Source organism: Eptatretus burgeri, chromosome 16 (genome assembly GCF_056783735.1).
Source record: "Eptatretus burgeri isolate ZD-2024b chromosome 16, Ebu_testis_v1, whole genome shotgun sequence".
In the NCBI taxonomy this organism is placed as follows: domain Eukaryota; kingdom Metazoa; phylum Chordata; class Myxini; order Myxiniformes; family Myxinidae; genus Eptatretus; species Eptatretus burgeri.
The window spans coordinates 59,009,423-59,032,365 of record NC_140976.1 but is presented as its reverse complement, the minus strand read 5'-3'; the positions used below and the strand labels follow the sequence as shown (position 1 = coordinate 59,032,365).

The following is a 22,943-nucleotide window of genomic DNA, read 5'->3' as shown; positions in this document are numbered from 1 at the left end:
TTTCCGGTCTTGCACCCACTGTCCTCTCCGTGCTTTGCCCCCCCCTCCCCACAATCCCAGGATTCTGCAGGGTGCATGCAATCCACAATCAACCCCCTTCTGTTTAAACTACCTAAATCCAGGATCACTGCTTGCCTCCACTCATTCGTTTCCTCCCCCCCCCCCCCACCAGTGGAATAAACTTTCACATTCTCTTCAATCTCATTCTTCCCTCCAGGTCTTTAAGACAGCTGTTTACCACCATCTAGATCATCCCCCCAGACGAAACCAAGATCTTTTTAACCCTCATTAATACTGCCCTCTGACCCCCCAAGCAAAGCTTCTTCCAAATTTCCAGTTTTTCTCCCTCCTGAGAATTTGCTTTTGTATTCACCTTGTCCACACCGTGTGTCCTCCCCTACCATCATTCTTCCCCACATCCCTTATTTGTACAAGTCTCCCTCTATTTTGTCCTTCAACCCTGCTGTTGCTGTCCCCCCCCAATATATTCTTCCTTTCGTTATATTCCATCCTGATCCATTCAGTGTTCTATCTTTTTTCATAAGCCTTGACTCTATGTACAAAAAGCTCACTCATCGACACTTACCCAAATGTACATGTGGCAGGTCAGGTCAGGTCAGGAACGTGAGTATGCGCCAGAGCAGCGCGTCGCTGCGTCCACTTTCTGCCGGTACTCCAGGGGCCTCCATCTGGCCATCCCCCAGGCAGATGCCTGGCCTATCCCAATCTCCTTGAGATGCCGATCAATCTGCTGCAACCACGAGGCACGTGGTCGGCCCATTGGCCTCCTCCACTCAGGAGACTCCCTTGCTGAGAGAACCTGGTGAGCAGGATCAGCGTCAGGAAAACAGCCGCAGCTGACGCTCACGGACCATGCAGGTAACAAATCTCATTTGAGTCTCTCTCAAGAACCGCTCATTGGACACAAAGTCCGACCAGCGATAGCCAAGGATTCTCCGAAAAGACCTGGTACCAAAGGATTAAGTCTCCGTCTCAGATCCTTGGTCAGGGTCCAAGTCTCGCATCCATAGAGCAAGACTGGAAGCACCAAGGACCTGAAGACTCGGACTTTCGTCCACCCGCACAGGTACCGACAGCGCCACACCCCATGATCCAGTGAATCCATGACTCCCCAGGCCTGACCCAGACGTCTATTGACCTCTGACTCACAGCCAGCAGAGACATGAATATCACTGCCAAGGTAAGTGAATCTCTCCACGACCTCAACATGCGACCATGAGGGTGTTACTAACGATTCCGGTAACCCATACATCGCCACGCCACTCTTTCTCAAAGTTGAAGCTCCTAAAGAGCTCCTGACGCTCTACAATGTCACAGGGCAGGCTCTGTCACATCTGGCTGTCGTCTCAAACTGAGAATTTAGGACAAAACCTTCAGTATTTTAAAATATAATTCCAACCACCACAAAGTCAAAGGCCACTTAAAGGAGAGTGTAGATATTAAAGAGAAAAAAATAAATCGATTTAGATTCCTCTTGAACTGAGGAAGGTTGGGATTGAGGGATGGGAGGGGGGTGGGGGAAGCAGGATACAGGTCAAATGACATAATTGTCAAAATAATGCAGGTCAAAGAACCATGACATCATGAACTAGTTTGGGCCCAGGAACACTAAAAAGGTGAAATTGCAAGCATCGTTGATTGGTGTGTGTGTGTGTGTGTGTGTGTGTGTGTGTGTGTGTGTGTGTGTGTGTGTGTGTGTGTGTGTGTGTGTGTGTGTGTGTGTGTGTGTGTGTGTGTGTGTGTGTGTAATCGATTCTTCACCTGAAGATCTGTCATTTGATTTGTCCTCTGATAAAAGGCCCCACCCGCATGAAATTTTGCAGGAAGGTGGGGGGGAGGGCGAGGGGAGGGGGTGCAGCCACATACCTAGCAGAAACCCTGCCTCAATCAAGTTGAATGCAATACCTTTCATGAACGTTCTCAACGTTTGAGGAACAACATTTACCTTTTGTGCTGTGCCATCTAAAGTTTGAGAAACTTTCCTTTTGGACAATGAGATTGCACAGCACAGAAAAAGGGATCACCAACAGCTCAACTGCGATTAGTTAACTGAACTAAAGTAAGGAGGATACTTCATGTTATACCTCATGTTGGCTTAATGGTTATATTAGGGTGGTGGGCTTGGGATCCTAGGATCCTGAGTTCAAATCCCTCTCGGCTGTTGAATTAACACCAGGTGGGGTTGACTTTGCCTGTCTTCCTTCTGAGGTCGGCAAAATGAGTTCCAGCTTGCTGGTATCCTGTATTGGAGCGGCGACCCGTCCAGCATTGTGCCCAATAGCCAAGGAGATTGCTTAGGCAGCACCAATGCTCAGCACAGAGTATGGTCCTGATGGATACTTTATTACTTTAATAATTGAGGAATAGTTGATCGTGCATTTTTGATATCATGCATTCTAGGAATCCGATTCATTGAAATGGAAGACAATAGATTACATTCTAAATGATGACACACATGGAACAACAATTGTTTTTAGCCATTAAAAAAAATATATATATATATATATATATATATATATATATATATATTGTCATGTTAATAATGACAATGGTGGACTTGTTCACTCATACGTCCCAGCCAAGTACGGTGTAAGCTACAAGTAGGTAGATCATCGCAGTCGTCGTGGAAACCAGCAACATTGGGAACCCCAACCTGCAAAGCAGAGGGTTATTTCACATTCCATACATGAACTACACCAACAAACAATTCTTTAACCTGCCATAAATTTTGGACATAAATCAAAATAAATTATTTAACAAAAAATCACCTGCTTGATGCAATCAGATGGCACACTACGAGCATGATATATCATGTGCATGTGGCGCCAACATGACTTCCCTCGCATCGTATGTCGGCATGACGTCATTTTACAGCGCACCAGCATGACAGCATCTACCATGGGGACGTTAACGTGTGTTCCCCTTTTAGGGAATGATTTAATAATAAAAAATTCTGGTTATGGGCATAAAGTGCTTCCTCTTTCCATTCCCTGAAGTTACACTGATGAGCCAAAACATTATGACCACTGACAGGTGAAGTGAATAACATTGATTATCTTGTTACAATGGCACCAGTCAAGGGGTGGGATATATTAGGCAGCAAGTGAACAGTCAGTTCTTGAAGCTGATGTGTTGGATGCAGGAGAAATGGGCAGGAGTAAAGACCTGAGCGACTTTGACAAGGGCCAAATTGTTATGGCCAGACAACTGGGTCAGAGCATCTCTGAAACTGCAAGGCATGTGGGGTGCTCCCGGTCAGCAGTGGTGAGTACCTACCGACAGTGGTCCGAGGAGGGACAAACCACAAACCGGCGACAGGGTGTTGGGCACACATGGGTCATCGATGCACGAGGGAAACGAAGGCTATCCTGTCTGGTCCGAACCGACAGAAGGTCTACTGTGACACAAGTCACAGAAAATGTTAATGGTTGTCACGGGAGGAATGTGTCACAATCCACAGTGCATCGCACCCTGCTGCGTCTGGGGCTGCGTAGCTGCAGACCGGTCAGAGTGCCCATGATGACCCCTGTCCACCGTCGAAAGCGCCTCCAATGGTCACGTGAGCGTCGGAACTGGGCCTTGGAGCAATGGAAGAAGGTCATCTGGTCGAATGAGTTTCGTTTTCTTTTAGATCACGTGGGTGGCCATGTACGTGTGCACCATTTACCTTGGGAAGTGATGGGACTAGGATGCACTGTGGGAAGACGACAAGCCAGTGGAGGGAGTGTGATGCTCTGGGCAATGTTCTGCAGGGAAACCCTGGGTCCGGCCATTCATGTGGACGTCAATTTGACACGTGTCACCTACCTAAACATCGTTGCAGACCAGGTACACCCCTTCATGGCAATGGTGTTCCCTGATGGCAGTGGTCTCTTTCAGCAGGATAATGCACCCTGCCACACTGCACACATTGTTTGGGAATGGTTTGAGGAACATGATGAAGTGTTCACGGTGTTGCCCTGGCCTCCATATTCTCCAGATGTCAATCTGATTGAGCATCTGTGGGATGTGCTGGACCGACAAGTCCGATACACGGTGGCTCCACCTCGCAACTTACAGGACTTGAAGGATCTGCTGCTAATGTTTTGGTGCCAGATACCACAGGCCCCCTTTAGGGGTCTTGTAGAGTCCACGCCTCGGCGGGTCGGCACTGTTTTGGCGGCACACGGAGGACCAACAGCATATTAGGCAGGTGGTCATAATGTTTTGGCTCATCAGTGTATTACCTGTTGACACAGCAACGCCATAAGCGGAAAGTGTTGAATCACACGCAGTTTGGGATTGGCAAGGATGATGCAGTGACTGGGAGGGGAGGTGAAGAGTGTGTTCCACAGTAAACTAGAACGGCACTCGGTAGAGCGCGTGCCTCCACCAGGTATGAACAGTTTACGTTTTGTATCCCACTGATAGGCCAGATCTGGATTCGGACCTGAACCAAAATCGAATCGGCTTGTTCTCATCACCGAACTAACTCATCCACCTGGTTTTGTCATCGTGAAATATCGTGCTACATATAGTTTTTGTCCCCGTCTCTCAATGGTGAAGAATCCCTTAAAATCCGTCCATAACGTTTTGAGATGTCCTGCTCACAGACAGACAACCACATAGACAAACGGAGGTGAAAACATAACCTCCAACCACCTCCACCTGAACAGTGTCTGATGAAACAACAATATGAACCACAGCCATGATGACAGTTGCTACAGCATCAAGAACAACAACTACGTATAATAAAAGATCCTTTTTTTTGCGTTTTACTTAATTCTCGACATACAATATGTTTATGGAGTGAAATATGCTGTCTTTTGATTAAATTAGTCAGGGAAGTGACGGGTAGGCACGGCTCGTAATACACGAAAGTGGAACCTTAAGCGGTGTCTAGACTGCAGCAAGAGGGCCAAAGTGAGGCCATTACTACGTCATTTAGAGGCCAACATGGCAGCATGTTGTGATGATAGAAAGATGAGCAGCATGGTGTCATTTTTCAGCAAAGATAATTAATCAGCCAATGATCATGGGTCTTGATAGACTGTGCTGATTGAGTGTTTTTGAGAGTTTGCTAAGTCTGGCATTCACACAGTACAAGACTACCGTGATCCAGGTCGGTAAGGCCGACATGATTCAGTGGCATTTCTTGAGAGTGTTTACCGACTGATCTTCCAGTCGAGTGCTTTCGGTGAGAATGATAAAAACACAAGGTAGTTGTGATGAAATCACAGAGGGGTTGTTTAGCTGAAGCTGGAAACACTCGTAGCACCGTAGCAGGGATTTTCACTGGCCAAGCTTTCAGTGTATTTGTGGAAGTGGGTAGTGCCCTATAATTTTCAAATATTTTAAAGTGCCCCTGGTATGAAGGTTGAGAGGGGTGTTCACCACTTTGGGTAGTAGTCTATCCATCCATCCATCGATCTATCCATCCATCGGGACCATACTCTGTGCAGAGCATTGGTGCTGCCTAAGCAGTCTCCTTGGCTATTGGACACAATCCTGGACGGGTGGCCACTCCGAAACAGGAAACAAGCAAGCTGGTACTCATTTCACCGACCTCTGAAGGATGACAGGCAGAGTCAACCCCACCTGGTATTAATTCAACAGCTGGGTGGGATTTGAACCCAGGATTCTCAGATCCCAAGCTCACCACCCTAACCATTAAGCCAACATCAGGCATACGTCGTGTGTCGGAGAACAGGTTTTCAAGTTGGCCGCCCTGCTTCCAGTTTACAAACACCATAAAAGAGACGAGGATATAGAATGAAGGCTTACTTAAAGAACTGCAAGAATGAGAATCCGTATCCATGCCTCTCGGCGATGCCGGCACACACGACGTTTGCCGACGCTCCGATCAACGTCCCGTTACCTACAGAAAGAGGGGCAGCACATTCCAAGTCACAATGTTGGTCAGTATACACAGGTTTGCCACAAGGCAGAGTGAATAAACCACTGATCAATGTCAACAAAAATTGAACGGGAAGAAAATAATCTTTTGTTCATTAACCTCCGAGACAAGCTCCCAATGCCAGCGCCCAGACAAGTGGCTGCAAAGGTAAGCTCAAGTCCTTGTCTTCGCTTAAGCTCAAAATGACTGGAATCTGCAGAAAAACAAACAAACAAGCAAAAATGATCCAAATGACCCGCAGGAAAAGACTTCAAGGTGACGTCACAATGATTCAAATCTTCCCTGATTATTTCAATGTTTGGAAGGTATGAAACCTGAATCTGACCTCCAGGTGTTGATAAGCAGCACTTGAAAGATTGTATTCTTACCTCATTGTTGGACAACAGTAGGCTGGAATCATCATGGTGTTTTGCATGTTGAAAAAAAAAATTAATTATTTAACGTACCTGTGCAAATGTATCAAGTTTTCAAGATGAGATACATCTCTGTTTCTCTACTTAGTAACTGTGAAGGCATTTCGTGTTTGGTACAACACAGGACGTCCAGTGCCTTCGGCAAGTATTCGTGCCACTCGACTTTTGTCACATTTTGTTGTGTTGCAGCCTGAATATAAAATTAAATTAAAAATTTTTGTCACTGATGTTCCCCCTGAATGTCAAGGTGTAAACCTGTTTTTAGAGATTACAAACAATGTATTTAAAATGAAAACCTGAAATGTCTTGCGTCAACAACTATTTAACCCCCACCCTCTGAGACAATACTTCGTAGAAGCACCTTTGGCAGCGATTACAGCTTCGAGTCTTCTTGGTGATGTCTGCATCAGCTTTACACATTTGGATTTGGGGATTTTCTCCCATTGTTCCTTACAGATTTGCTCAAAGTCCGTCAAGGTGGGTGGGAAGTGTTGGTGAACAGCAACCTTCAAGTCTTTCCACAGATTTTCAATGGGTTCGAGTCTGGGCTTTGTCTGGGCCACTCAAAGACTTTCACCTTCTTGTTCTGAAGCCATTCCAGTGTTGCTTCGACTGTATGTTTGGGGTCATTGTCCTGTTGTTGGAATGTAAATCTTCACCGCGGTCGAAGGTCTTTTGCACTCTGAATCAGGTTCTCCTCAAGGATTTGTTTGTGTTTGGCTCCATTCATTGTTCCCTCTATCCTTCCCATTGCATGATGCTGCCACCACCATGCTTCACGGTAGGGATGGTGTTAGATGGGTGATGAGCTGTGCTCGGTTTCCGCCAGATGTAGCACTTTGTATTCGGGTCAAAGAGTTCAATTCTCATCTCATCAGACCACACAATCTTTTGCTCATGTTCTCAGAATCTTTCCCATTCCTTTTAACAAACTTCAGGTGTGCTGTCAGGTGCCTTTTTCTCAGGAGTGGCTTCCGTCTGGCCACTCTCCCATAAAGTCTGGATTTCTGAAGTGCTGCAGAGATTGTTTCCTTCCGGCAGGTTCTCACATCTCAGACAAAAACTTTTTAGTTCTGTCAGAATGGTCATTGGGTTCTTGGTCACCTCCCTCCCTGACCAAGGTCCTTCTTGCCCGGTTGCTCAGTTTGGTCGGCCGGCCAGCTCCAGGAAGAGTCTGGGTAGTTCATGTTCTTTCTATTTCCCAATGATGGAGCTCACTGTGCTCTTGGGAACTTTCAACACTCGAGAAATTGTTTTATACCCTTCCCAAGATTGAGGCCTCCTCATAATTCTATCTCAGAGTTCTACGGACAGTTCCTTGGACTTCATGGTGGAGTTTCTGTTCTGACGTGCACTGTCAATTGTGGGACCTCATATAGAAAGGTGTGTTTCCTTCTAAATCGTGTCCAATCAATTGAATTGGCCACAGGTGGACTCCAATCAAGTTGTCGACACATCTCGAGGATGATCAAAGGAAACTGGATGCATCTGAAGTCAAATTGAAATGTCACAGCAAAGAGGTTGAATACTTATTGATGCAAGACATTTCAGATTTTGATTTTTATTCAATTGTAAAAATTTCTCAAAACATGTTTTCACTTTGTCATTGTGGGGTATTTTGTATAAATTGATGACAAAATTTTTTTAATTTAATCGATTTTAGATTCAGCCTGGAATAACAACAAAATGTAACAAAAGTCAAGGGGTGTGAATACTTGCTGAAGGCACAGACAGTATATATATATATATATATATATATATATATATATATATATATATATATATATATATATATATATATATATATATATATATATATATATATATATATAGTCGATGATAATATCACCAGCCCGGTGCATTCTCTCATGGTCCTTCGCAGAGACATCTTGGTACTTGTCAAAGACCACGATCTTCTCAGTGGCAGCTGGGTAGTGACTCAAACGACCCTGGATCGATGCAATTAGATCTGAGGGACTGCCGCCGTGTGGCCACACAATATGGTAAAACAGCTGTGAAACATCCACATTGAAAGTTGGAGCATCCTTGACACCCTTTCTTTCACACTGTACCACTCTGTCCCATCTATCGGGATGTTTAGGATTTACAGGCTCACAAGATGCGGCACAAAACAAACATTGTTTCTTAAAATGAAACTCTTTTACTTGTGATCGTCTGATTCTGGCAGTTGGTGGTTCTTCACTGTCTATAGAACCCTCCTTCCTCTTCTTATCCACAACTTTTTTGACATGATACTTGGAGGCGAATGAGCAGTAGCAGCCTCGATAAACTTCTACTAATGCCTCATCGCCTTGCGAATCCAAAACATACTGCATTCTAGTAAGGGTTTCATCGTCATGCCGCTCTGTTGCACATTCAATAAGTCTTTTTACTGCTTGTAGCTTTAATGTTCTTACTCGTCCAGACTTGCTGCAGGTCGGGAGAAAGCACTTCCCAGCATCAGGCGCTGTATCGGTCATCTCGAATCATGCGAAATAAACACTAAAATTAGGTTAGAAAATTGCACAAATTCATGCAAACTTTCAACTATAACATTAAATATATATAATATTATATAATATTATAATATTTTTTGTTGCCATTTCGTTGAAGCATCCAATGGTTGTCCACACAGAGGTCAAATGCAACCTTGACCTGAACTTTTGCACGTGAGATTGACATGCAATCGAAAAAAATAATATCAGAAATGGATTCTACACACATGAAAACCCTAAAAAAGATGTATTACACACCATTCTAGGATGAGTGAGTCAGATGCTAAATTATCGAGCTGGCGTTTGGTGGCCATCTTGGATTATGCAAATTACCAGAGTTGCCCAATGTTGCCATTTGGGCAACCGAGCTCAAATTGTTCTAGGTACCCATATGAATATAAATAGACAAAAAAAAAAAAACTTAATAGGAAAGAGCATTTCTAGGTTTAGGAAATGACAAATCAACTACAGGCTGTACACGAAACGAACGAACGAGCCATAAATTAATATTCCCGACAATCCTCATAACGCCATCAAGGTGTTGTGGATCGAATCTGCATATGATGTTCCTGGACACAAATCAATAAATTCTGATTTTTATTTCCTCCTATTTCTCACCATGGTCGTTGTGAATGGAATGTTATCAACCAGAGAGGACACCAGAGAAGCAACCCAAAGTACAAGTATCAGAGCCACGGTGAAACGATGCTCTGGCGGAACCACCTGGAATAAGATAATTGATAATTATTAGTCGTTTAATTGGAATAAATATTTCATTGATTAACAGAACAATATAGAGTGAAAGCATCCATGTTATACCTTGATTAAAGCAGCTGTTTGCTCCACAATATAGTTGATGAGTTCAAGGTGGGCAAGAGCCTGAGAACAGCATTAACAGAGGCATGAAAAGTTAACACCCAACCACAAAGTGTTCCTCTCTTTACTGTAAAACATGACACGTGACCTCAATTGCCAAAGTACCACTCGAGATGTATTAAAGGCAACCGACGTATTCAAAACAAAATTCCTTATTGGAAGGTCTCACGTGAAGTTTCATGGGTTTTGAACAATGGTGTCGAATGGAGAGCCTCAACAGAGCACCATATTGTTTCATGAAGTGCTCCGTGCGAATTTTTCACAACGAACAAAGGTGTCCCACGCAAGCGCATTGTGTCGATCCCATGTTTTCATACACAGACATCATGGGAATTCGTCGAGACATATCCATAAGGGATAGTGTTTGACCAGCCACTCCCTTTTTGTATTCCACATACTGTATAATCTCCTCCCCCTCCCTTCATCCAAGCCCCCCCCCCAACCCTCATCCCTCTCTGCACTCATCCATAACTCATAAATATTACTCGTTCACCCCATACTCTCCCCTTCACTTTATTTTGTCAAATAGTCCTCTTCGAGTACATCCTTGTGGAACCAGCGACGAAAACAATGCCCTTCTTCGAACACAAAAAAGATATGCAGACAAGAAAAGTCAGACAGAATGAGGAGGCTATTTGGACCCTTCATGCCTACTCCTATCCGCACCATAACATACGAACATTATTTATCAATTTACACATATTTCGCCCCTCCTGGTTTTTTTCAATTTTAAATTATTTAATTTTCAATTTTTATTTTTTTATTTTTTTAAAACAATTTTCAATTATTTTAAATATCTCAATTTTCACATTAAAATTTTCCATTATTTAATTATCTAATCTTTCCCTGATTATTTTTTTTTTTAATTATTATCGTTCCCAGAGGGAGATATTAAGTGTTTTCAGTTTTGGTGTCTCACTTTTTCGAAAAAGAAAATCAACAAAAAACAAACCGCTTGTTTTGTTTACGACGAATAATTTCAAGTGCTATCAGTTCGTTATTATTATGAGTTGGCTATATTTTATGAACTATCAGCAATCTCCAATCATATCCCTCCAGATTGTTTCTTCAGCTAAAGTCATGAAAATGATGCATAAGTCACAAGGAACATAATATCAATCATTTCAGGTCATTCTTACGAAGCCAAGCTGCTAATATCCAGCAAATACCTCCATGAGAACGAATAGCGAAGCAAAGAAGAGCAAAGTTGACCACTCGATGCGGTGGAGAATAACTTCAAAATCTTGTACATCGGCAAGAACGAGCAACCAAATGGCTCCAATGATGGCCGTCCAACCTGGACAACAGCAGAACCTGTCAGCCATGGTTTGAGAGATCTCCATGGGGCATGATCATGGACCACAACCCAAAAGGCACAGAATTAAGTGGTAACATACAGGTTTGCAAAAGTATTTATCGACGCTGCTCTTGGACAGCACTGTTTCTTCTTCATCTAAAAAAAAATTAAATCAGAGTAAAATAAATAAAAATATCAAAAGTGTTGACAAAGTCAAACATGCACCGCAGCCCAAAGACCACAGCGCCTGATCATTCAAGGTAAATTATTGTGCACAGAAACCACGAAAAGCTCTTGCTGGCAGAGATAGAAAGAAGCAAAGACAGAAATAAAACTAGGAAAAAAAGGAAAGTCCTTAAAAAGCACTAAAACCTGAAGAAGAAAGAGTGGGGGGGGGAGCAGAAGAAGGACCGACAAACAATGGCGGAGGAACATTGGATTTCAAACCAGGTCTCTGTTGCTAATCAACAACCTGGAGTCATATCTCACAATAATTTCTCTCTATTCAGTCTTTGTGAATCAATTTGTGTGATTCCCTCTCTGAATCTTTTGGTCAGGACAGGTGAAACATCAATGTAATAATTGTTGTTGATTTAAGTGACAAATGCACATGACCACTTCACAGTATGTTTGTGAAACAGCTCCTCCTCCCCCTTCGTATGTAACACATGGCTGTGGGTAGCATCATTGGTTGAGGGCACGGCTGTGCTGCTGATGCAGTGCCCCCTGTTACCAGTATACTGGTACTCATTTAGCTGACCTCAGAAGGATGACAGGCTGAGTCAACCACACCTGGTGTTAATTGAATAGCCGACAGGGACTCGAACTCAGGACCCTAGGATCCCAAGCCAGCCACCCTAACTGCAAAGCCAACACCAGGCTTCATGTGAAACAGCTAACAGATCAAATACTCCAAAAGTGGGGTTTTTTTCATAGAAAGTCGAGGCTCGTGGAAGAGCTGGAAGAACAGAATGGACCAGCACAACAAAAACAAACATAATGGAAAGTGGGGGGGGGGCGACAGCAGGGTAGAAGAAGCTAAGTACTGTATATACCTCGATTTATGTTCACATGAATGAACTTGTGACCATCCATCTCAACTCTATGTTCTTCATCTGTGGTGACGAACTGTCATCATGACAGCTGGATGGGGCGAGCTCTGCAGAAATCAGTCTCCAACGACTAGAATATCTTCAGTCTCTTGAACTTCGAGGCCTCACCATCAGCTACGACCTCTCATAGGCTGACCATGTAGCAAATCTGGCCTCCAAAGGCAGATTCAGACTGGGAATCCTCATTTGTTCCAAGTCATGTCTTGGAAAATTACAACGATTCCAACCTAAAAGCCTTTTGTCTGTTGTGCAATGAAGTACTGCTCTTCCTTAAGGGCTGGAGAACCAGAATCTGTGTCTCTGTCTCTGTCTCTGTCTCTGTCTCTGTCTCTCTGTCTCTGTCTCTGTCTCTGTCTCTGTCTCTGTCTCTGTCTCTGTCTCTCTCTCTCTCTCTCTCTCTCTCTCTCTCTCTCTCTCTCTCTCTCTCTCTCTGTCTCTGTCTCTCTCTCTCTCTCTCGTTCTCTCATTTTGTGGCACTTAATGTTCTCAACAATATCGACATCTCTTTCGATGAGGTCAAAACACAAGGTCTGTTGCTCTCACATCGCAAACAAGTTGGAAGCATCTCCGTTTTTTAACCATTGTTTAAGCCTCTGTATACATATGTTGAATTAACACCAGGTGGGTTGACTTGACTCAGCTTGTCATCCTTCTGAGGTTGGCAAAATGAGTACCAGCTTCCAGGAAACAGGGGGAACTGCATCAGCGGCACAGCTGCATCCCCAGAAAATTATGCAGCCATAGGCGACATATGAATAAATAAATAAATAATTTCCAGCCTCATTAACCCCACCAAACCCAACCCTCGAACTTGCATGTTCGTGGGTTTCCTCCCCCTCTCTCCCTTTTCATTCTTTCCTGTGTCTGTTGTTAGCCCTACTGTCATTATGCTGCCACCTGTCTCCTCACTCTTTCATGAACCTTGATTTTGTAGACCCCCCCCCAAAAAAACCCCTTCACTCTGTTTCAACGTCTGCAATAAATAAATGATTGCCAAAAAAATGAGGTAAGCCAGGTGAGTAGTTACCCAAATCGAGGTGCACTCCGGGAAAGAAGGGACTCAGAAAAAAGACAGCGATGACGGAGGCTATGATGAAGAAACATTTGGCCAGCAGAAACTTGTCGGTGATTTGATGCTGAAAGAAAAGTACAAATTGATGAAGAACCTCATTTTCACATCAAAAAAAAGTCAACGAATCACGTCGAGTTTCCAAGGATGCAACAACACTGTAGACGTGGACATAAAGCAGAACCAGCTCCGTCTATTTACAAAGCAAAAGCTCAGATTGTAATCCGAGGATGTAACTTCATTGCATAAATTGTAACTAAACTAAAATTTCAAAAAGTGAGAATTACTCCACAAGATATTTGTTGAGTTTTCACTTCACATCCGAAATGGAGAGCTGTTGGAAAAGTCCTGAGCCTCACAGTGAAGCAATGAATCCGTTATCTGTGGCGTCACACAATGCTAACATTTTTCATCGCAACCCCTTCGTCAATAAAAATGCACAATGAGGCAGCAAAACGGAACCGAGTGAATTTCACAGCAATCTTCTTGGTCAAGAATCCACAGGACTCTTGTCACAAAACCCAAAGTTATTTCATCGATGGATGTCGAGCGGGCAGCCGACGGTGCAAACCTGCGTTTATTTAAATGATAAGCCGCAAGCGATGCACGAAGCGAACAGGCCCGGCACTCGACACAGCAAAGTAAGGTTCCTGATCAGCTGTAAAATGCATCCTCACAACAATTCACAGATTGGTGTGTGTTTGTTTGCTTGTTACTTACGAAATCTTTAGATTTCGTAAATATATTGATGACTTCCATCCTCTGCTTGTTTGTTTGTTACTTAGGAAATCTAAAGATTTCGTAAGTATATTGATGACTTCTGTTTCTGTTTGTTTGTTTGTATGTTTGTTTGTTTGTTTGTTTGTAGTATAGGCACGATAACTCGAGAACGGAAGAAGCTACCAATGTCAAATTACACCACGTGATTCAGGAGGGTGATGGCTAGTGCTGATTAGATTTTGGTCAAAATCGGTCAAAGGTCAAGTTCACAGTGAGGTCAAACATCCAAAAAATGATAACTCGAGAACGGAAGAAGCTTCCAATGTCAAATTACACCACGTGATTCAGGAGGGTAGTCGAAGCACTGGTTTGATTTTGGTCAAAATCGGTCAAAGGTCAAGGTCAAAGTGAGGTCAAACATCCAAAACATTCAATTTTTGATGGTTTGGTACAGAATCATCATAGAAACTTCTGGTTTGCTTCGCTACCTTCTCTAGAGACAGCTTTTATTAGGCAACGTCAGAGGTCAAGTTGACGGTTTCGTATGTACCAGTCCTTGACTGCTTGTTTGTTTGTTTGTTTGTTTGTAGGCACGATAACTCTAGAACGGAAGAAGCTACCAATGCCAAATTACACCACGTGATTCAGGAGGGTGATGGCTAGTGCTGATTAGATTTTGGTCAAAATCGGTCAAAGGTCAAGGTCACAGTGAGGTCAAACATAATTCCGTAAATTCATGTGGAGAAATGGAGTATTTTTGCTTCGCTCGACGTTACGAGTTCATTTTAACTTCGATTTTAATTTTGTCTTCGGTTTTTGCGATCGCTTAGGACGCTTAAAACTCGGTTGTCGAAATTCTAGTAAAAATCGGATGTTTTGGAGACGTTTTAAGATTGTATAAAAAATATTTCACTCACCGCGTCACGGCTCATCACGTGGTGCAGCGCGCTCGAGCAGACGCGTCGTTGAGTGACGTTAAGGTTTTGCGTGGAGAAATGGAGTAATTTTGCTTCGCTCGATGTAACGAGTTCGTTTTAACTTCGATTTTAATTTTGTCTTCGGTTTTTGCGATCGCTTAGGACGCTTAAAACTCGGTTGTCGAAATTCTGGAACAGCGATGAATAACTGATATATATATATATATATATATATATATATATATATATATATATATATATATATATATATATATATATATATATATATGTATATATATATATATATATATGTATATATATATATATATGTATATATATATATATATATATGTGGTGAATTAACGTGAATCGAGGGACATGACGCGGGATCACATGTTGTGCGTCTCGCGTATAAGGGGAGGTCTCTCTGCGGCACGAGTGATTGTCCCCGGGGCATTGCTATTGACATCGGCTGTCCACTTGATGCTCGTTAACTGAAGGTGCTCATTGACTGGTGAGAATGGAGATTATATCGAACTCCGTGCTTACGCGGATTTAGTCTGCAATGGTTAACTGCACATGTATACGTTTCTGCTTATGTACTCCTAGCTGAACCTGTATTTCCTGGTGTGCCCACAGAAGCGGCTCCAATCAAATGGAATAAAGCCTAAACTCTGAAGGTTCTTCTCTCGCTCTCATTTCAATTTATTCCATTTGATTTTCTCGGCTCTCTCAACCAAAGATGGACAAGATCTACAAACCAGAGAGGTTCGACGCAGACCCGAACGCGACTGACGCAGAAATGAAATGGTCACATTGGTTCTGCTCCTTCTCACACTATCTGACCATCATCGCGGAGGGAGCTGACAAATTTGCCGCTCTCGTGAATCATGTCTCGCCCGGCGTGTACAGGCTCTTCTCGGGGTGCGACACTTACGAAGCAGCGATCGACGTGCTGCAGGCGCTCTACGTGAAGCCCAAGAACGAGGTATACATACGACATCTTCTCAACACACGCAAGCAAGCAGCCGGGGAGACAATCGATCAGTTCCTGCAAGCTCTGAATCAGCTGGGAAAAGACTGCAACTTCCGGGCGGTAAGCGCCGAGGAACACCGAAAGGAAGCGACCCGGGAGGCATTCATCCAAGGACTCAGATCAGCCCACATACGGCAACGCTTACTAGAGAAAGCGCAACCCACTCTTGACAAGGTAGTCGATCAGGCTCGAGCGATGGATACGGCTCAGCAGCAATCTGAGTCATTTGGGACACCGATGCTGCTCATGAACGCTGCTACGATGGGAACCCAAGGAACCCCACTGGCACAGACACAGCCAGACATGAGGGATGGAGAAACACCCGAGGAGCCGGATACCCAGACCTCGTCAAACTCCTCAGCAACTGCTCCGGTCGGTAAATGCTTCTTTTGTGGGTACAAAAGACATCCTCGTCAAAAATGTCCCGCCAGAGATGCCACATGCATGAATTGCGACAAGAAAGGGCATTATGCCAGGGTATGTAAATCTACTCTAAGGAGGAATAAACCCACTTCTGCGGCTCTCTACTCGCAAAATAAATTGACTGCAGCCTCCCGGGGAATCTATCCAAGGCTATCATCAACGTGCGAATTAACGGGCATATGGCTGAGGCACTGATTGATACCGGTAGCTCTGAAAGTTTCGTCAACAGCTCGCTAGTGAAGGGCAGGAAATGGGTAATCCACCCGACTGACAATACGGTATGCATGGCCGCCACCTCACTACAATCCCGCGTACGAGGGTACTGCAATGTTGAATTGGACGTAAAAGGGTACACGCATCGGGATGTAAAGGTGCTGGTGCTTCGTGATTTGTGCGCAGACGTAATTCTGGGTCATAATGTCCTCAAGCAGCACACGAGCGTCGAAATACCCTTTGGAGGAAGCAAGCCTCGTCTAATTTTAAATGCGCTGACCACCGCGGAGGTGACGTCCCCCCAGCTGTTCGCTAACTTGTCGCCGGTCTGCAAACCGATAGCGATCAAATCGCGGCGATATACCACTGCTGACATGAATTTAATCACTTCGGAAACCAAGCGATTACTGGAGGAGGGAATTATAGAACCGAGCGATTCGCCATGGCGCGCACAGGTGTTAGTAACCAGCAGTCAGAACCATAAGAAACGGATGGTTGTCGATTATTCCCAAACGGTCAATCGCTTCACCCAACTCGACGCCTACCCCCTGCCGCGCATAGATGAGATGGTCGAACGCGTGGCCAATTATAAGGTATTCAGTACCATCGACTTGCGAAGCGCCTATCATCAAATTCCCATCCGAGAGGAAGACAAACCGTACACTGCATTCCAGGCAGGGCGGCGCCTCTACCAGTTCAGAAGGATACCATTCGGTGTCACGAATGGAGTAGCTTGCTTCCAACGGGTTATGGACGACATCATCTCAGATGAAAACCTCGAAGACACTTTTGTTTACGTGGATAATGTCACAGTGTGCGGTAGGGATCAGAGGGAACATGATAGGAATCTGGACAGATTCTTGAGCATTGCTGGAAAATATAATCTGACTCTCAACTACGAGAAATGCGTATTCTCGGCAAGGTCAATTGACCTTCTCGACTACACAATAGCCGACGGCACAATTAAGCCTGATCCTGAGCGATTGCGCCCGCTCCGTGAGCTTCCACCACCTCAGGACTTGCAAACAATGCGCCGGGTGATCGGGATGTTCGCTTACTATGCAAGATGGATTTCGCAATACTCCGAGAAAATACATCCCCTAGTGCATTGCAAAAACTTTCCACCAGATGCTGCTGTCGTAAAAGCTTTCCACGATCTCAAGGATGATATCAGTAAGTCCGTGGTTTTATCGATCGACAGCTCGGTGCCCTTCGTGGTGGAGACCGACGCTTCAAATCACGCCATAGCTGCAACACTTAATCAGTCTGGGCGGCCGGTCGCTTTCTTCTCGAGAACTCTCTCTAGAAGCGAGCAGAGACACTCGGCAATAGAGAAGGAGGCGTACGCCATCGTCGAAGCGCTGCGTAAATGGAGACATTATTTACTGGGAAACCACTTCACGCTCGTTACGGACCAACGATCCGTGGCTTTCATGTTTGATGGGAAAAATAACGGGAAAATTAAGAATGAAAAAATTATGAGATGGCGGATAGACCGAGCCTGCTACAGGTACGACATTGTTTACCGGCCCGGGAAGGAAAACCCTGCTGCAGATACCTTCTCCCGGGTCTACAGTTCGGCAACAATCAGTCAGGCTTTGCAAGACCTCCATGTGTCTCTGTGCCACCCAGGGGTAACCAGGATGGCACATTTCGTACGCAGACTGATCAAGGCTACTTCCCCCTTCGAGAGACTAAACATCGACTTCAAAGGGCCCCTACCGACCGAAACAGACAACAGATACATATTCACCGTTGTTGATGAATATTCAAGGTTCCCTTTCGCGTTTCCGTGCTCGGATATGACCTCGGGCACTGTCGTAAAATGTCTCTCTGACCTCTTCGCTATGTTTGGGAGACCTTCGTACATACATTCAGACAGAGGGCCGTGTTTCATGTCGGCCGGGCTAAAACAATTCCTATTAGAGCACGGCATAGCAACTAGTCGAACGACGGGTTACAACCCACAGGGAAACGGGCAGGTGGAACGGTATAATGGAGTAATTTGGAAAGCCGTAACTCTGGCGCTGAAATCGAGAGGACTAGGCCCCGAGCGATGGGAGGTTACTCTTCCTGACGCTCTGAATTCCATACGCTCTTTGCTCTGCACGTCCACAAATGCCACTCCTCACGAACGTATGTTTACTCACCAACGACGTTATGTTGACGGTCAAACGGTGCCCAACTGGCTGACCCACCCCGGTACAGTGTTCATGAAACGCCCGGTACGACAAAGCAAGTATGAACCGCTGGTGGAGGGGGTCGAACTCATTGACACTAATCCAGAGTATGCTCATGTCAGGCTCCCGGATGGCAGGGAGACCACTGTGTCGGTTCGCCATCTGGCTCCCTCAGGTACTCCTCCCGCCGGTACACCACCTCCTGGCACTCCTCCTTCTGACATTTCCCCCCAGGAACTCCGCCAGGCGACGGGGCTGCCGCGTTCCACCCGAGAGCGATCGAGGAGTCATCCCCGGCACAAGTCGAGGCTCACCAAGAGGATCGGGAGTCTCCCTCAAGTGAAACTGCCGTTTACTCCCGGAGAGGTCGACGAATAAGGCCCCCTCGACGACTCAATCTGTAAAGGGGATTATCGGCATTCTCGCTGCTCATGCTCCTATATGCCCATTATATCATATATCGATGCTCATTTCCATGCTCCTACAACTCAAAATAATCACTGCTTGGCATGTATGCTTCTGTAGATCAATTAGTCCGCGTTGCTTGAAATGTATACTCCTATAGTGCTAAAGCAATCATGGTGTGTAAGATGGGCCCCTAGTTACATTTTAAAGGTGGGGAGAATGTGGTGAATTAACGTGAATCGAGGGACATGACGCGGGATCACATGTTGTGCGTCTCGCGTATAAGGGGAGGTCTCTCTGCGGCACGAGTGATTGTCCCCGGGGCATTGCTATTGACATCGGCTGTCCACTTGATGCTCGTTAACTGAAGGTGCTCATTGACTGGTGAGAATGGAGATTATATCGAACTCCGTGCTTACGCGGATTTAGTCTGCAATGGTTAACTGCACATGTATACGTTTCTGCTTATGTACTCCTAGCTGAACCTGTATTTCCTGGTGTGCCCACAGAAGCGGCTCCAATCAAATGGAATAAAGCCTAAACTCTGAAGGTTCTTCTCTCGCTCTCATTTCAATATATATATATATATATATATATATATATATATATATATATATATATGTATATATATATATATATATATATATATATATCTATATATATATATATATATATATATATATATATATATATATATATATATATATATATATATATATATATATATATATATATATATATATATATATATATATATATATATATATATATAATAAATCATAAGTCTTTTATCAGATTCTTCTGAAAACTAATACACCTATTATCTGGCATATCCTGCTGGTACTGAATCACTTTTTAAAAAATAAAAACAAAAAAATGAAATTTTTATAAGAAATCTCGTTTTTGTCTGGGACTCATGATCTGCAAACCACAGTGTAAAATCGTAGACCACAATGAATTCAGAATTCAAGCTCCCCTTAGCCTTCTGACTGATTCATGCTTTTATTAGACAAGGTCAGAGGTCAAGTTGACGATTTTGTAAGTACCAGTCTATGACTGCTTGTTTGTTTGTTTGTTTGTTTGTAGGCACGATAACTCGAGAACGGAAGAAGCTACCAATGTCAAATTACACCACATGATTCAGGAGGGTGGGGGCTAGTGCTGATTAGATTTTGGTCAAAATCGGTCAAAGGTCAAGGTCACGGTGAAGTCAAATATTCGATTTTTGATGGTTTGGTACAGATAACTCGAGAACGTAAAAGCTACCAATGTCAAATTACACCATGTGATTCAGGAGGCTGATGGCTAGTGCTGATTAGATTTTGGTCCAAATCGGTCAAAGGTCAAGGTCACAGTGAGGTCAAACATCCAAAAAACGATAACTCGAGAATGGAAGAAGCTTCCAATGTCAAATTACACCACGTGATTCAGGAGGGTGGTGGCTAGCGCTGATTAGATTTTGGTCAAAATCGGTCAAAGGTCAAACATCCAAAACATTCGATTTTTGATGGTTTGGTACAGAATCATCGTAGAAACTTCTGGTTTGCGTCGCTACCTTCTCAAGAGACAGCTTTTATTGGACAAGTTCAGAGGTGAAGTTGACGATTTCGTAAGTACCAGTCTTTGACTGCTTGTTACTTACGAAATCTAAAGATTTCCTAAGTATATTGATGCCTTCCGTCGTTTGTTTGTTTGTTTGTTTGTAGGCACGATAACTCGAGAACGGAAGAAGCTACCAATGTCAAATGACACCACGTGATTTAGGAGGGTGATGGCTGGTGCTGGTTAGATTTTGGTCAAAATCGGTCAAAGGTCAAGGTCATGGTGAGGTCAAATATTCGATTTTTGATGGTTTGGTACAGATAACTCGAGAACGGAAGAAGCTACCAATGTCAAATTACACCACGTAATTCAGGAGGGTCATGGCTAGCGCTGATTAGATTTTGGTCAAAATCGTTCAAAGGTCAAGGTCACAGTGAAGTCAAACATCCAAAAAAAAGTTATAACTCGAGAACGGAAGAAGCTACCAATGTCAAATTACACCACGTGATTCATGAAGGGTGATGGCTGGCGCTGATTAGATTTTGCTCAAAATCGGTCAAAGGTCAAAGTGAGGTCAAACATTCAATTTTTGATGGCTTGGTACAGAGTCATCGTAGAAACTTCTGGTTTGCGTCGCTACCTTCTCTTCAGACAGCTTTTATTAGACAAAGTCAGAGATTAAGTTGACGATTTCGTAAGTACCAGTCTATGACTGCTTGTTTGTTTGTTTGTAGGCACGATAACTCGAGAACGGAAGAAGCTACCAATGTCAAATTACACCACCTGATTCAGGAGGCTGATGGCAAGTACTGATTAGATTTTGGTCAAAATCGGTCAAAGATCAAGGTCACAGTGAGGTCAAACATCCCAAAAATAATAACTCGAGAATTGAAGAAGCTTCCAATGTCAAATTACACCACGTGATTCAGGAGGGTGATGGCTAGCGCTGAGTAGATTTTGGTCAAAATCGGTCAAAGGTCAAGGTCACAGTGAGGTCAAACATCCAAAACATTCGATTTTTGATGGTTTGGTGCAGAATCATCGGAGAAACTTCTGGTTTGTGTTGCTACCTTCTCGAGAGACAGCTTTTATTAGACTAGGTCAGAGGTCAAGTTGACGATTTCGTAAGTACCAGTCTATGACTGTTTGTTTGTTACTAACGGAATCTAAAGATTTCGTAAGTATATTGATGCCTTCCGTTTCTGTTTGTTTGTTTGTTTGTTTGTTTGCTTGTTAGTTTGTTTGTAGGCATGATAACTCGAGAACGGAAGAAGCTACCAATGTCAAATTACACCACCTGATTCAGGAGGGTGATGGCTAGTGCTGATTAGATTTTGCTCAAAATCGGTCAAAGGTCAAGGTCACAGTGAGGTCAAATATTCGATTTTTGATGGTTTGGTACAGATAACTCGAGAACGGAAGAAGCTACCAATGTCAAATTACACCACCTGATTCAGGAGGGTGATGGCTAGTGCTGATTAGATTTTGCTCAAAATCGGTCAAAGGTCAAGGTCACAGTGAGGTCAAATATTCGATTTTTGATGGTTTGGTACAGATAACTCGAGAACGGAAGAAGCTACCAATGTCAAATTACACCACCTGATTCAGGAGGGTGATGGCTAGTGCTGATTAGATTTTGCTCAAAATCGGTCAAAGGTCAAGGTCACAGTGAGGTCAAATATTCGATTTTTGATGGTTTGGTACAGATAACTCGAGAACGGACGAAGCTACCAATGTCAAATTACACCACGTGATTTAGGAGCGTGCTGACTAGCGCTGATTAGATTTTGGTCAAAATCGGTCAAAGGTCAAGGTCACAGTGAGGTCAAGCATCCAAAACATTCGATTTTTGATGGTTTGGTACAGAATCATCGGAGAAACTTCTGCTTTGCTTCGCTACCTTCTTGAGAGACAGCTTTAATTAGACAAGGTCAGAGGTCAAGTTGACGATTTTGTAAGTACCAGTCCATGACTGCTTGTTTGTTTGTTTGTTTGTAGGCACGATAACTCGAGAACGGAAGAATCTACCAATGTCAAATTACACCACGTGATTCAGGACGGTGATGACTAGTGCTGATTAGATTTTGGTCAAAATCAGTCAAAGGTCAAGGACACAGTGAGGTCAAACATCCAAAACATTCGATTTTTGATGGTTTGACACAGAATCCTCGTAGAAACTTCTGGTTTGCGTCGTGACCTTCTCAAGAGACAGCTTTTATTAGACAAGGTCAGAGGTCAAGTTGACGATTTCGTAAGTCCCAGTCTATGACTGCTTGTTACTTACGAAATGTAAAGATTTCGTAAGTATGTTGATGCCTTCCGTTTCTG

At 43.8% G+C, this 22,943-nt stretch overlaps 1 protein-coding gene across 1 annotated transcript in view; it reads right to left on the bottom strand.

The window, feature by feature from the left end:
- Positions 1 to 2,356: 2,356 nt before the first annotated feature.
- Positions 2,357 to 22,943, bottom strand: part of OCA2 (OCA2 melanosomal transmembrane protein) — a 105,756-nt gene continuing 85,169 nt past the window's right edge. The window contains exons 19-25 of the mRNA XM_085859923.1: positions 13,138 to 13,246; positions 10,871 to 10,998; positions 9,645 to 9,704; positions 9,444 to 9,548; positions 6,017 to 6,110; positions 5,785 to 5,878; positions 2,357 to 2,674 (exon numbers count right to left, since the gene is read on the bottom strand). Of these exons, the coding sequence (XP_085716049.1) occupies positions 2,587 to 2,674; positions 5,785 to 5,878; positions 6,017 to 6,110; positions 9,444 to 9,548; positions 9,645 to 9,704; positions 10,871 to 10,998; positions 13,138 to 13,246 (678 nt within the window). The 3' untranslated portion in view covers positions 2,357 to 2,586. The remainder of the gene's footprint in view (positions 2,675 to 5,784; positions 5,879 to 6,016; positions 6,111 to 9,443; positions 9,549 to 9,644; positions 9,705 to 10,870; positions 10,999 to 13,137; positions 13,247 to 22,943) is intronic.